Source organism: Gopherus evgoodei, unplaced genomic scaffold, assembly GCF_007399415.2.
Source record: "Gopherus evgoodei ecotype Sinaloan lineage unplaced genomic scaffold, rGopEvg1_v1.p scaffold_341_arrow_ctg1, whole genome shotgun sequence".
Classification (NCBI taxonomy): Eukaryota; Metazoa; Chordata; order Testudines; family Testudinidae; genus Gopherus; species Gopherus evgoodei.
This window is the reverse complement of record NW_022060007.1, coordinates 10-13,035: the sequence shown is the minus strand read 5'-3', so window position 1 is coordinate 13,035 and position 13,026 is coordinate 10. Positions and strand designations below refer to the sequence as shown.

At 69.9% G+C, this 13,026-nt stretch overlaps 2 protein-coding genes across 2 annotated transcripts; both read left to right on the top strand.

Moving 5' to 3' along the window:
- The first annotated feature begins 243 nt into the window (after window positions 1-243).
- On the top strand, window positions 244-2,239 carry LOC115641268 (programmed cell death 1 ligand 1-like). The gene is made up of 3 exons (XM_030544310.1): window positions 244-372; window positions 721-1,053; window positions 2,069-2,239. Exons 1-3 carry the CDS (start codon window positions 318-320, stop codon window positions 2,233-2,235), a joined length of 555 nt encoding a protein of 184 aa, XP_030400170.1. The 5' UTR covers window positions 244-317; the 3' UTR covers window positions 2,236-2,239.
- Window positions 2,240-2,345: 106 nt separating this feature from the next.
- LOC115641267 lies at window positions 2,346-8,476 on the top strand. The gene is made up of 3 exons (XM_030544309.1): window positions 2,346-3,418; window positions 4,928-5,266; window positions 8,211-8,476. The coding sequence occupies exons 1-3, from the start codon at window positions 3,292-3,294 to the stop codon at window positions 8,429-8,431; spliced, it is 687 nt and encodes a 228-aa protein (XP_030400169.1). The 5' UTR covers window positions 2,346-3,291; the 3' UTR covers window positions 8,432-8,476.
- The last annotated feature ends 4,550 nt before the right edge of the window (window positions 8,477-13,026 follow it).

Sequence of the window (13,026 nt, the reverse complement as noted above, 5' to 3'; positions counted from 1 at the left end):
GGCTGGACCCCAGTGCACCTCCGGCTCCGGGCAGTCTCTGCTTCCCACCACCTGGCCAGTGGTGGGGATCAGCACAGACCCAGGCCGGGGGGAGGGGGTCAGCACAGAGCCGGGCTGGGCACCGTGGGGTACCTGTCAGCGAATGATCAGTACAAGCCTTATCTCCGGGGTCCAGCCGTGGCTGGGCCGCACCCTCCAGCCTGTTACGAAGCCGTTTGCTGCTGCCCCTGATAACGCAGCCCCCGGCCGAGCTGGGGGCTGGGTGCTGCCAGTCTGAGCGTGACACCCTGCGGAGCAGACACAGTGCCAGCGTCACGATGAGCTGCTCCCCGCTGACCCTCCTCATCATCCTCAGCCTCTTCGGGGGCTGCGGTGAGTGGCTGGGAGCCCGCCATGGACACGGGGCATCCTGAGGGGCTAACACGTCCCCCCGCTGCAGGGCAGACCCCTCTGGGCAGGGTGGGGAGGGCTCAACTGGGGGGCCCGGGAGATCCCCATCACCAGCCCCCGCTGGCTGGGCCGAGAGCTGGAGGGAGCAGGGCAGAGACAATCCCTCTCTGTCCCCACTTCCATCCCCAGTGCTGGTGCGGGGACCCCATGGTTTTACCAGGGCCGCTGCTCCCTGGCCGAGTGGCTGCCAGCGTCACCCTAGACCAAGCCGGTCTCCGTGTCACCCTCATCCCAGCTGCTGACCCTCCCCTGTGGTCTGTGCCCGTGCAGCCGGCAAGCTGGCGGTGGAGACGGATGCCTCCCCGGTGCGAGCCCAGGTGGGGGATGACGTGGTGCTGAAGTGCCAGTTCTCCGTGGCGCAGCCGCCCGTGGACCTGAGCCAGCTGGTGGTGCAGTGGTTCCACCGGGGCGGGCAGCTGGTGGAGTTTGACAACGTGGTCAGCGGGAGCCGGCCGGGCGCCAACCTGAGCGTGGAGGGGCTGCGGAGTGGCAACGCTGCGCTCTACCTCAGCAAGGTCACCCCGGAGAGCGCCGGCAACTACCGCTGCTACATCACCTACGCGCCTGACTTGCGCATCAAACAGGTCGTCCTTCACGTCGAGGGTAAGGTGGTCGGCTCGCCAGGGGGCCTGCCATGGGTCATGCCATAGGGTCCTGCCACAGGCTGGCCAACATGCCTCTTGCTCTCCATAGAACTGGGAGCTCCCACCCACAGGCAGCGCACTCAGCCCTCTCCCCCCACAGCCAGTGCTCCTGCCCCATTCCCCCCCCGACAGAGCTCCTGCCCACTGCCCACAGCGCCCCCTGCTGGGGCTGGAGTAGCCAGGAGCTCCCCCCACAGCGCCCCCTGCTGGGCGAGCCTGGGGCTGGAGTAGCTGAGAGCTCCCCCACAGCGCCCCCTGCTGGGTGGGGCCAGGGCTGGAGTAGCCAGGAGCTCCCCCCACAGCGCCCCCTGCTGGGGCTGGAGTAGCCAGGAGCTCCCCCCCCCCCACAGCGCCCCCTGCTGGGCGAGCCTGGGGCTGGAGTAGCTGAGAGCTCCCCCACAGCGCCCACTGCTGGGTGGGGTCAGGGCTGGAGTAGCCGAGAGCTCCCCCACAGCGCCCCCTGCTGGGTGGGGCCACGGCTGGAGTAGCTGGGAGCTCCCCGCCAGTGCCCCCTGCTGGGCGAGCCTGGGGCTGGAGTAGCTGAGAGCTCCCCCACAGCGCCCCCTGCTGGGTGGGGCCACGGCTGGAGTAGCTGGGAGCTCCCTGCCAGTGCCCCCTGCTGGGCGAGCCTGGGGCTGGAGTAGCTGAGAGCTCCCCCACAGCGCCCCCTGCTGGGGCTGGAGTAACCAGGAGCTCCCCCCACAGTGCCCCCTGCTGGGCGAGCCTGGGGCTGGAGTAGCTGAGAGCTCCCCCACAGCGCCCCCTGCTGGGGCTGGAGTAACCAGGAGCTCCTCCCACAGCGCCCCCTGCTGGGTGGGGTCAGGGCTGGAGTAGCTGGGAGCTCCCCGCCAGTGCCCCCTGCTGGGCGAGGTGGGGGCTGCAGCAGCTGCAGTTGCTGTCCCACTGACGGAGGCAGCTGGGGTGCAGGGGCTGACGTGCGCCGGTGACGGGTATCCCTGGTTTGTGCCCTGCAGACCCCTCGAAGCCACCCACAGAGGAGCCGGAGGCCGTGGCCCCTCACGCCTGCGCCCCTGACCCCGACCCCCTGGTGCTTAAGAAGCTGGACCAGGTGCTGAGCATCCTGCAGCAGATCAGCCGCAAGCTGGAGGCGGCGGGTGCTGGGGCTGGGGAGAAGGCCTGAGCCAGAACCCCGGCTCCAGGGGGCACCCAGGCTGCGTGGGGGGGCTGATCTTGGCGCTGCAGGGGTATCTATGGGGCCAGCTGGGGGGTATGGAAAGAGCAGTGGGGGGTGTATCATGGAGGGAACGAGCCAGGGAGCTGCTGGAACAGGATCGGGGCCAGGGGGTGGGGGCTGTACATTGGGGGCGGGCAGGGGGCTTTGCTTGGTGCTGCATGTGGGGGGATGTAGCAGGAGGTTGTGCACTGGGGGGTGCTGCTGCGGGGGGCTGTGCATTGGGGGACATGCTGTGGAGGGGGATGTGCATTGGGGGAGGGGCAGGGGGCTTTGCTTCATGCTGCCTATAGGGGGGGACATGGGAGAGGGCTGTGCATTGGTGGGGTTCTGCGGCGGGGGCTGTGCATTGGGGGGAGGGCGCTCAGTTTTAGGATGGTTCCATGGGGCAACACTGGGACGCAGGCTGTGAGCTGTTGTCTGAGTAAAGCTGCAGGTGATGCTCGGTCTGTGTCCTCGTCTGCGATGTGGGGGGGATGAACCCTGCAGCTGGGCCCCCATCCCAGCCCCACACTCTCTGCGCCTGGGGCGGTGGGACAGGCCCCCCCAGGAGGGGAACGGGGGCTGCCCCATCCCAGGGGGTGCAGGGTCCAGCCTCTCTCCCTGCTGGGACCTTGCTGGGAGGGAAGAGAGGTTGTTCCAGGTCCGGGGCATTGGCTGAAGCCTGGCTGGGCTCGGGCAGCGCTGCCCCCGGGAAGGGGCTACTGTGACCCCAGGAGGCAGAGCCCAGAGCCGGGTGGGGGTGAAACACCCCCAGGCTGGGATCCCCACGGCGACCCAGAGCAGGGCTGGGGTAGCGACCCACGCCCCCAGGCCTGACTCGGACAGCCCTACACGGTCCTGGGAGTCCCTGGGTCACGGCCTCACGAGGTCACCGGCTGCCCCAGGATAAAAACAACCCGGGCAGACAGTGCCGATGTGCCTGGGGGTGGGGGGATGGGACGGGACATGCCAGCCAATTAGGGGGCTCCAGGCCACTTTCGGGGCTTATTGGGGCCCTGCCACATGGCAGGCCCTTTATCAGCGCAGCCCTGGCACTGCTGGTGCAGGGACGGTGCCTCCTGCCCCCTGCGTGCACCCCCGGAGATGTGTCTGCGTGGGGCCGTGCTGGCTCTGTGCTGTGTGGGAGCTGGTTAGTACGGCCCCCCTGCTGCAGGCCCCCCTGGGTCTCCCCGAGACTAGCCCCTCGCTGCCCCTGTGACTTCCTCGAGACTGGCCCCTCGCTGCCCTGGGTCTCCCCGAGACTGGCCCCTCGCTGCCCCTGTGACTTCCTCGAGACTGGCTCCTCGCTGCCCTGGGTCTGCCCGAGACTGACCCCTCGCTGCCCCGTGACCTCCTCGAGACTGGCCCCTCGCTGCCCCGGGGTTCCTCGAGACTGGCCCCTCGCTGCCCTGGGTCTCCCCGAGACTGGCCCCTCGCTGCCCTGGGTCTCCCCGAGACTGACCACTTGCTGCCCCTGTGACTTCCTCAAGACGGGCCCCTCGCTGCCCTGGGTCTCCCCGAGACTGGCCCCTTGCTGCCCCTGTGACCTCCTCGAGACTGGCCCCTCGCTGCCCCAGGGTTCCCCGAGACTGGTCCCTCGCTGCCCTGGGGTTCCCCGAGACTGGCCCCTTGCTGCCCCTGTGACTTCCTCGAGACTGGCCCCTCGCTGCCCCAGGGTTCCCCGAGACTGGCCCCTCGCTGCCCTGGGGTTCCCCGAGACTGGCCCCTCGCTGCCCCTGTGACTTCCTCGAGACTGGCCCCTCGCTGCCCCAGGGTTCCCCGAGACTGGCCCCTCGCTGTCCTGGGTCTCCCCGAGACTGGCCCCTCGCTGCCCCTGTGACTTCCTCGAGACTGGCTCCTCGCTGCCCTGGGGTTCCCCGAGACTGGCCCCTCGCTGCCCCTGTGACTTCCTTGAGACTGGCCCCTCGCTGCCTCAGGGTTCCCCGAGACGGGCCCCTCGCTGTCCTGGGTCTCCCCGAGACTGACCCCTTGCTGCCCTGGGTCTCCCCGAGACTGACCCCTTGTTGCCCCTGTGACCTCCTTGAGACTGGCCCCTCGCTGCCCTGGGTCTGCCCGAGACTGACCCCTTGTTGCCCCTGTGACCTCCTCGAGACTGGCTCCTCGCTGCCCTGGGTCTGCCCGAGACTGACCCCTCGCTGCCCCAGGGTTCCCCGAGACAGGCCACTCGCTGCCCTGTGACTTCACCAACACTGGCTCCTCACTGCCCTGGGTCTCCCAGAGATGGGCCCCTCACTGTCCCTGTGACCTCCCCGAGACCGGCCACTCGTTGCCCTGTGACTTCCCCAAGAGGGATGCTGGGAGTGAACGGGACACCCCACCTGCCCCAGAGGATGCTGGGAGTGAACGGGACACCCCACCTGCCCCAGAGGATGTTGGGGGAGAACAGGGCACCCTCCCCTGCCCCAGAGGATGTTGGGGGAGAACAGGGCACCCTCCCCCTCCCCAGAGGATGCTGGGGGAGAACACCCCCCCAGAGGATGCTGGGGGAGAACGCCCCCGCCACCCCAGAGGATGCTGGGGGAAAACGCCCCCCCCATCCCAGAGGATGCTGGGGGGACGGGCACCCGGCTGGCGGGGCAGCAGGAGAGCCCATGGCAGACCAGCCCCAGCGGGGGTGACCCTGCCCCTCTCCCCGCAGCGGCCTGGCTGCAGGTGTCGGTGGGCCCCTCGCCGGTGCGGGCGCGCCCCGGGCAGCGCGTGGTGCTGGAGTGCATCATTGGGGCCGACTACCCGCCCCTGGAGCTGGAGCTGGAGCAGCTGCAGGTGTGCTGGCGGCACGAGGGGCGCACGGTGCTGGAGTTCACTGGGGCGGTGCAGGCGGCGCGGGCGGGACTCAGCCTGGCCGAGGACGAGGTGAGGAACGGGAACGTCTCGCTGGTGCTGCAGAACGTCACCGCCAGCGACAGCGGGGAGTGGACCTGCTACATCCTCTACCCGCCCGACCAGGCCCAGGGCAGCCTCACCCTGCGCGTGGCAGGTGAGCACGGGGCGGGGAAGGGGCAGAGCAGCACCAACGCCCCCTGCTGGGGGGCACCGACCCCCCCCACAGCCAGTTCTCCTGCCCCTGCAGCGCCCCCTGCTAGGGGACAACGACCCGCCGCACGGCCAGTTCTCCTGCCCCTGCAGCGTCCCCTGCTGGGGGGCAGCGACCCACCCCCACAGCCAGTTCTCCTGCCCCTGCAGCGCCCCCTGCTGGGGGGCAGCGACCCACCACACGGCCAGTTCTCCTGCCCCTGCAGCGCCCCCTGCTGGGGGACAGCGACCTGCCCCCACAGCCAGTTCTGCCCCTGCAGCGCCCCCTGCTGGGGGGCAGCGACCCGCCCCCACAGCCAGTTCTCCTGCCCCTGCAGCGCCCCCTGCTGGGGGGCAGCGACCCGCCCCCACAGCCAGTTCTCCTGCCCCTGCAGCGCCCCCTGCTGGGGGGCAGCGACCCGCCCCCACAGCCAGTTCTGCCCCTGCAGCGCCCCCTTCTAGGGGACAACGACCAGCCGCACGGCCAGTTCTCCTGCCCCTGCAGTGCCCCCTTCTGGGGGGCAGCGACCCACCCCACGGCCAGTTCTCCTGCCCCTGCAGCGCCCCCTTCTGGGGGGCAGCGACCCACCCCACGGCCAGTTCTTCTGCCCCTGCAGTGCCCCCTGCTGGGGGACAACGACCGGCCACACTGTAGAACTGATAAATGAAATTGTTTTCACTTGTTCACTTTATTAATGTAACTTCTGTTCACCATTCACTACACTTGTCTACATTGTAACTTCTGTTCCATATTGTAATTCAAACCCCATTTTCAAACACTCACTCCATTTTGTAAAAGCTTCCTCCAACCTTCAGTTTTGCAAACCCGGCTGCACTCTTATCAGTTTAGTTTAGATGTGTGAATGAGGTATGTATGAATGACAGAATCAGTCTCCAGCCCCAGCCTGTCCTGATGAGATAAAGTTCAAATACCAATGGCTGAAGACCTAGATAACAGCCCTAAACAAAGTAAGAAGCATCCACCCTAAAAAGAAAAGGACAACAGAACCACAGAAGGAAGATCAAAGCCAGGTCCCAGGCTGACAGTCAGGCCTGCAATTGATGGGTGATCAATCCAAACCCAGAGGCAGTGAAGCCGCCCAACAGCGCTGCAGTGTGGCCACATCTAACACCACTTGCAGCGCTGGTTGCTGTAAGTGTGGCCACTCTGCAGCGCTGGCCCTATACAGCTGTACTAATACAGCTGTAACAACCAGCGCTGCAAAATTTTAGATGTAGACATGGCCTAAAAGCCTATAAAAAAAGAAGGGCGAGATGAGAGACTCTGGGTAACGTTCTGCTGCCAGCATGGAAGGACATCGGTGCAGGCCCGACAGAGACCCAGCTTGTCCTTGTGCCCGGCTTTCCTGGCCAGTTACTGCCACAAGCTACGAACCCAAGCTGCAAAATCAAGCCATGAACTTAAGCTATCTTCAGGACTGGTAACTATGCAGCAGCTGCAGAACATCTGATGAATATATATGTGTGTGTGTGTGTGTATTAGGTATAATGTGTGTGCATAAGAATTAAGATATTAGTTATTAGTCATAAATTGTTATCATAATAAATGTGGCATCTTTGCCTTGTCCCCTTCAATAAGATCCTGCTGGTTTTTACTGGTCTAATATAATTGGTACAACAACACGGCCAGTGCTCCTGCCCCTGCAGCGCCCCCTGCTGGGGGGCAGCGACCCGTCGCACGGCCAGTTCTCCTGCCCCTGCAGCGCCCCCTTCTGGGGGGCAGCGACCCACCCCACGGCCAGTTCTTCTGCCCCTGCAGTGCCCCCTGCTGGGGGGCAGCGACCCGTCGCACGGCCAGTTCTCCTGCCCCTGCAGCGCCCCCCGCTGGGGGGCAGCGACCCGCCGCACGGCCAGTTCTCCTGCCCCTGCAGCGCCCCCCGCTGGGGGGCAGTGACCCGCCGCACGGCCAGTGCTCCTGCCCCTGCAGCGCCCCCCACTGGGGGGCAGCGACCCGCCGCATGGCCAGTTCTCCTGCCCCTGCAGCGCCCCCTGCTAGGGGACAACGACCCGCCGCACGGCCAGTTCTCCTGCCCCTGCAGCGCCCCCTGCTGGGGGGCAGCGACCGGCCACACGGCCAGTTCTCCTGCCCCTGCAGCGCCCCCTGCTGGGGGACAGCAACCCACCGCACAGCCAGTTCTGTCCCCACAGTGCCCCCTCCTGGGGGACAGCGACCCGCCTGCACGGCCAGTTCTCCTGCCCCTGCAGCACCCCCTGCTGGGGGACAGCAACCCGCCGCATGGCCAGTTCTGCCCCCACAGTGCCCCCTGCTGGGGGACAGTGACCCGCCTGCACGGCCAGTTCTCCTGCCCCTGCAGCGCCCCCTGCTGGGGGGCAGCGACCTGCTGCACGGCCAGTTCTCCTGCCCCTGCAGCGCCCCCTGCTGGGGGACAGCAACCCGCCGCATGGCCAGTTCTCCTGCCCCTGCAGCGCCCCCTCCTGGGGGACAGCGACCCGCCTGCACGGCCAGTTCTCCAGCCTCTGCAACGCCACCTGCTGGGGGCACTGACCTGCCCACTTGGCCAGTTCTCCTGCCCACCACTGGGCAGCCCCCCACCTGCCTGGCTAGTTCTCCTGCCCCCTGCAGCACCCCCTGCTGGGGGGCACCCACCCGCCCGCATGGCCAGTTCTCCTGCCCCCACAGCGCTGCCTGCTGGGGGGCAGCTCCCACCCACCTGCACAGCCAGTTCTCCTGCCCCCACAAGGCTCCCTGCTGGGGGGCACTGACCTGCCCCACTCCTCATACTACCAGTACCTACCTGCCTTGCCAGTGCCCCACCCCGCTCTCCCATCACCAGCCTGTGGGGTGAAGTCATAGTTGGAGTGGGGCAGGCTGCCATGGGACCGGGATCTTGCAGAGACCCTGACACGGTGCTGTGCTGTTGTTGCAGGCCCGATGGTGCCCCCCGACGCTTGCCCCCTGGGTGGGGGCGCCCCACGGCTGCGGCAGCTGGAGGAGGTGATCGGGGGCTGCGTCCGCTCGGCCAGCGAGCTTCAGCGGCACCTGGCCCAGCTGGTTGCTGAGGTGAAGGAGTGTCTGGGCAGCCCGGAGGCTGAGGAGAGCCCAGCCCGGGCACAGGCTGAGAGCGCCAGCCAGACGGCACAGCCATGAACCCTCGGTCGTCCACCCAGCGCCCGCTGGGCTCACAGCGTCCCCGACACCCACATCACAGCAACGGGGCTGGGGTCCCCGGGAATGGACGGGGACACCCACGTCACAGCAACGGGGCTGGGGTCCCCGAGGATGGATGGGGACACCCACATCACAGCAACGGGGCTGGGGTCCCCGGGGACGGATGGGGACACCCACGTCACAGCAATAGCTTCGCTTCTGCAGGGTGTGACCACAAATCCGGGAGGCCGGGATGCTGCGCGGAAATGGAGTCACAGGCCCCGTCTCCCCTAAGGGGCTAAGGGCCGTGTCGAACCGCTGTGGCCACCGTGGGCAGGGTGTCAGATGGGGGAGGCCGGCTGGGTACAGGGGCTGACAGCTGGGCGCCCACAGGGGGTCTCTTTGCCTGCTCTGCTGGCTGTGCCGCTGGGAGACCCTGGGTAGTGAGCTCGGCGGGGACGGTGGGGGTGGGGGGCGTCCATGGGGGGCTGTTATTTGGCATGTTGGGAGGGGGCTGCGCGGCGTGTGATCAGCTCCCAGCGTGGTGCCAGCTGCAGCGCGTGGATAAGGAATAAAATGCTTGTCCTGCACCCTGTGTCCTGCTGCCAGTCGGTGGCCGCGTGTCCTTATCCCCGGTGGCTCCAGCCCCTGTGGGGGGTGCAGGGACGGGTCCGATTCTTCTCCCCACGGTCATTTGTCCTGGGCTTCACCCCCACCCATGTCCCCCGATTCCCCACTGGGCCCCATCCCGGGGGGGCCCCTGCCATGGTGGGCAGATTTCGAGCTGTGCTGAAGCCCAGGCTGGGTCTGCCTGGCCCAGAGCCCCCCGGCAGCACCGGGCCCCTCCACCTGCTAGGGAAGGAGGTGCTGGGCAGAGCAGAGCCGGGTACACCAGGTGCAGGCTGGGCATGACCAAGCAGTTGCTGAGAGCTGTAGCCAACATGTACGGGGCAGTGGTGCCCGGGCAGCCAGAGTGTGCTTACCCTGCAGCACAGGAGGGCGGAAATGCCACATGCCCCACGGAGACGGGGGTGTCTCTGGTTACCCACGTTTCCCCTGGACTGTGGGGGTCCCATGCCAGGCTGATTGCACCAGGCCGCAGGGGACATCCCGTCTGCTCCCCGGGGACTAGGGGGAGCTCCCTGAATGCTCCTCTTTGCATCCCCCCTTTGCACCCTGCCCTGGGCAGTGCCACCTGTGGGAGCCCTCAGGGAGGGATGAACCCTGTGCCCACCGGTGGGGGGGGAACTTGCTGCCCCATACCTGGCTGGGATGGGGGCCGACAGTCAGGGGGCATGGACACAGCAGGCCGGGGGGGGGTGTCTCAGTGGGGTCGCCCTGGAGGTTGTGCCCCAGGGGTTGCGTGGACATGGAGCCAGCTGAGGGCAGAACTGCAGCGGGTGCAGGGTCTTCCCGGGTGTCAGATCCAGCCAGCCAGCCTGACCCTACCTCCCAGCGCTGGGCGAGGGGTCCCCGTGTGCAGAGCCCACCCCCCGCCCCAGAGGGGTCACGAACCAGTGCAGAGCGAGGGGTCCCCGTGTGCCCAGCCCCCCCCGCCCCAGAGGAGTCACGTCCCAGAGCCAGGCGAGGGGTCCCTGTATGCCCAGTCCCCCCCCGCCCCAGAGGGGCCGCGTCCCAGTGCCTGGCGAGGGGTCCCCGTGTGTCCAGCCCCCTCCAGAGGTGCCCCCTCTGCACCGGGCGAGGGGTCCCCATGTGTCCAGCCCCCTCTAGAGGTGCCCCCTCTGCACCGGGCGAGGGGTCCCCATGTGCCCAGCCCCCCCCGCCCCAGAGGGGCCACGTCCCAGCGCCGGGCGAGGGGTCCCCGTGTGTCCAGCCCCCTCCAGAGGCACCCCCTCTGCACCGGGCGAGGGGTCTCCGTGTATCCAGCCCCCTCTGCACCGGGCGAGAGGTCCCCATGTGCCCAGCCCCCCCCCCCCCCCGCCCCAGAGGGGCCGCGTCCCAGCGCCTGGCGAGGGGTCCCCGTGTGTCCAGCCCCCTCCAGAGGTATCCCCTCTGCACCGGGCTAGGGGTCCCCGTGTGCCCAGGCCCCCCAGAGGTGCCCCGCCTCACAGGGAGCGGACACAGCCCTGCCCGGAGGCTCAGCTGCCGGTCACACACCGCGGGGGGGGCAGCTGGGAGGGGGTTTTAGCCGTGGCTGCTGCTGGGCGTGGGGGCTGCGCAGGGCCGGGGAGGTCACTGCCGATGGCTCCGAGGTGCCCCCCCACGGGTCCGGGCGGGGCTGCGCAGAGCAGCGGGGGGTAAGTGCCGATGGCTCCGAGGTGCCCCCCCCCGGGTCCGGGCGGGGCTGGTGGGGGCTGCGCAGAGCAGCGGGGGGTAAGTGCCGATGGCTCCGAGGTGCCCCCCCCGGGTCCGGGCGGGGCTGCGCAGAGCAGCGGGGGGTAAGTGCCGATGGCTCCGAGGTGCCCCCCCCCCCGGGTCCGGGCGGGGCTGCGCAGAGCAGCGGGGGGTAAGTGCCGATGGCTCCGAGGTGCCCCCCCCGGGTCCGGGCGGGGCTGCGCAGAGCAGCGGGGGGTAAGTGCCGATGGCTCCGAGGTGCCCCCCCCGGGTCCGGGCGGGGCTGCGCAGAGCAGCGGGGGGTAAGTGCCGATGGCTCCGAGGTGCCCCCCCCCCGGGTCCGGGCGGGGCTGGTGGGGGCTGCGCAGAGCAGCGGGGGGTAAGTGCCGATGGCTCCGAGGTGCCCCCCCCGGGTCCGGGCGGGGCTGGTGGGGGCTGCGCAGAGCAGCGGGGGGTAAGTGCCGATGGCTCCGAGGTGCCCCCCCCCGGGTCCGGGCGGGGCTGGTGGGGGCTGCGCAGAGCAGCGGGGGGTAAGTGCCGATGGCTCCGAGGTGCCCCCCCCCGGGTCCGGGCGGGGCTGGTGGGGGCTGCGCAGAGCAGCGGGGGGGTAAGTGCCGATGGCTCCGAGGTGCCCCCCCCGGGTCCGGGCGGGGCTGCGCAGAGCAGCGGGGGGTAAGTGCCGATGGCTCCGAGTTGCCCCCCCCGGGTCCGGGCGGGGCTGCGCAGAGCAGCGGGGGGTAAGTGCCGATGGCTCCGAGGTGCCCCCCCCGGGTCCGGGCGGGGCTGGTGGGGGCTGCGCAGAGCAGCGGGGGGTAAGTGCCGATGGCTCCGAGGTGCCCCCCCCCGGGTCCGGGCGGGGCTGGTGGGGCTGCGCAGAGCAGCGGGGGGGTAAGTGCCGATGGCTCCGAGGTGCCCCCCCCCCCGGGTCCGGGCGGGGCTGCGCAGAGCAGCGGGGGGTAAGTGCCGATGGCTCCGAGGTGCCCCCCCCCGGGTCCGGGCGGGGCTGGTGGGGGCTGCGCAGAGCAGCGGGGGGTAAGTGCCGATGGCTCCGAGGTGCCCCCCCCGGGTCCGGGCGGGGCTGCGCAGTGCAGCGGGGGGTAAGTGCCGATGGCTCCGAGGTGCCCCCCCCGGGTCCGGGCGGGGCTGCGCAGAGCAGCGGGGGGTAAGTGCCGATGGCTCCGAGGTGCCCCCCCCGGGTCCGGGCGGGGCTGCGCAGAGCAGCGGGGGGTAAGTGCCGATGGCTCCGAGGTGCCCCCCCCCGGGTCCGGGGGGGGCTGCGCAGAGCCGCGGGGGGTAAGTGCCGATGGCTCCGAGGTGCCCCCCCCGGGTCCGGGCGGGGCTGGTGGGGCTGCGCAGAGCAGCGGGGGGTAAGTGCCGATGGCTCCGAGGTGCCCCCCCCCGGGTCCGGGCGGGGCTGGTGGGGGCTGCGCAGAGCAGCGGGGGGTAAGTGCCGATGGCTCCGAGGTGCCCCCCCCCGGGGCCGGGCGGGGCTGGTGGGGGCTGCGCAGAGCAGCGGGGGGTAAGTGCCGATGGCTCCGAGGTGCCCCCCCCGGGTCCGGGCGGGGCTGCGCAGAGCAGCGGGGGGTAAGTGCCGATGGCTCCGAGTTGCCCCCCCCGGGTCCGGGCGGGGCTGCGCAGAGCAGCGGGGGGTAAGTGCCGATGGCTCCGAGGTGCCCCCCCCGGGTCCGGGCGGGGCTGCGCAGAGCAGCGGGGGGTAAGTGCCGATGGCTCCGAGGTGCCCCCCCCGGGTCCGGGCGGGGCTGCGCAGAGCAGCGGGGGGTAAGTGCCGATGGCTCCGAGGTGCCCCCCCCGGGTCCGGGCGGGGCTGCGCAGAGCAGCGGGGGGTAAGTGCCGATGGCTCCGAGGTGCCCCCCCGGGTCCGGGCGGGGCTGCGCAGAGCAGCGGGGGGTAAGTGCCGATGGCTCCGAGGTGCCCCCCCCGGGTCCGGGCGGGGCTGCGCAGAGCAGCGGGGGGTAAGTGCCGATGGCTCCGAGGTGCCCCCCCCCCGGGTCCGGGCGGGGCTGCGCAGAGCAGCGGGGGTAAGTGCCGATGGCTCCGAGGTGCCCCCCCCCGGGTCCGGGCGGGGCTGCGCAGAGCAGCGGGGGGTAAGTGCCGATGGCTCCGAGGTGCCCCCCCCCGGGTCCGGGCGGGGCTGCGCAGAGCAGCGGGGGGTAAGTGCCGATGGCTCCGAGGTGCCCCCCCCGGGTCCGGGCGGGGCTGCGCAGGAGCAGCGGGGGGTAAGTGCCGATGGCTCCGAGGTGCCCCCCCCCGGGTCCGGGCGGGGCTGCGCAGAGCAGCGG